The sequence below is a fragment of the Silene latifolia genome, chromosome 9, assembly GCF_048544455.1.
Source record: "Silene latifolia isolate original U9 population chromosome 9, ASM4854445v1, whole genome shotgun sequence".
Classification (NCBI taxonomy): domain Eukaryota; kingdom Viridiplantae; phylum Streptophyta; class Magnoliopsida; order Caryophyllales; family Caryophyllaceae; genus Silene; species Silene latifolia.
Window position 1 is genome coordinate 86195996 of NC_133534.1, and position 1455 is coordinate 86197450.

At 39.1% G+C, this 1455-nt stretch overlaps 1 protein-coding gene across 1 annotated transcript; it reads left to right on the plus strand.

The window, feature by feature from the left end:
- The first annotated feature begins 345 nt into the window (after positions 1-345).
- On the plus strand, positions 346-1210 carry LOC141601304 (F-box protein SKIP23-like). Its single transcript, XM_074421572.1, has 2 exons — positions 346-645; positions 764-1210. Exons 1-2 carry the CDS (start codon positions 346-348, stop codon positions 1208-1210), a joined length of 747 nt encoding a protein of 248 aa, XP_074277673.1.
- The last annotated feature ends 245 nt before the right edge of the window (positions 1211-1455 follow it).

Consider the following 1455-nt stretch of genomic DNA (forward strand, 5'->3'; position numbering starts at 1 on the left):
GAGACCGAGACCCAAGTGACAGGCCGACTGGCTGCGTCGGTTAGGCTGTCTAATACGTTGACTTGCTGTCTTTTGGCTTTGACCTTGCTCAATATGTTGACTCGGTCAGCGGGTGCAGAATATGCCCCATCAGTAAGGGACATTGTTTTTCTTATAAATCTTTTATTTTGTTATGCATGCACTAGATCTAAAGAACAAATAATTAAGAAGTTAATTAGTTAATTAGTTCACTATTAGAAGAGTCTAATAATAGGTATATGAACCTAACATTATTTGCAAGTGAGACAAATCATAGGTAGCTTTTGACAAAAAAAAAAACCAAATATCTAAGACTCTTAAAATTGCATGCCTAGATCATATAGCTTCTTTACCGGCTGTTTTTATGACGATAATGAATGTAAAGTTGTTAAGATTGTCGTGTTTCCGAAAAATGGTGAAATTGTGGAAGACGGTTTTTTTTCGGTATCAGCATTGTTTGGAAATGGGGATTTAGGGTTTTGGAAGTTTGGAGAGAAGGAATGGAAAATTGTGCCCATGAACGGTTGCCGTTTCACTGATGTGATTGTCTTTGAGGATGAATTTTATGTGACCGATTTGAAAGGAAAGGTGAAGGTTATTGATCCTGTGACATTCGAGGCGAGAGATGTTATCGCCTCGAATGTCGAGTTTTGTGATGGAATGTTCACTTATTTTTTTATTTTTTTTGAGGGGAAACCCGAAGGTTCTATTGAAGTTCACTTATTTGGTTGAGTCTAATTTGAAGTTGTACTTGGTTAATAAAGAGGTTAACACTACTGGTGGGTTCGAGGAAGCGATATATCCTAACCCGGAAACAAAGAAAATGGTGAGGACTCAAGTTTATTGTGAGTCAATGCAGCCAATGTGCCTTGGTGTTTGGGTTTTAAAGGAAGGGGATGGACCGTTTTGGGACCCGACATGGAGTTTAGATGATCGGGTTTTCTTTGTGAGTGAGTATGTGACGTTTTCTATGTCGGCAAAGGAAGTTGGGTTGAAGAGAGGAGATTGTATCTTCTTCAATCAGGAAGGGTTTAGAGGTCATTTGTGTTATGGCGGGTATGGTAGTGATGATGAATGTGACAGTTGTGACCATACTTACAAGTCGGAGCTGCAATTGTTTAGCATAAACTGCGGGATTTTCGTGTTGCCACAGGGGTCAATTACTACCACCCTGATTGCAATATTACTTTAATCTTAGCAACTAAACTACAGAGTACATAGCATCGCAGAAGCTAAAATAGTTGCAAAATAACCTTAAACTAAGCAAACTACTCCGATGAAACTACATAAACATCTTCATTGTTCTTCACTTACGGTCTGCCTTAGTCGGAGGTTAACCATTTAGGAACAGGCCAGAAGATCTTAAACGGGCGAGGCAACATACCCTAAAAGGGTTACACAAATTCACAAAGCACAAATTCCATCAAACAACAAGCA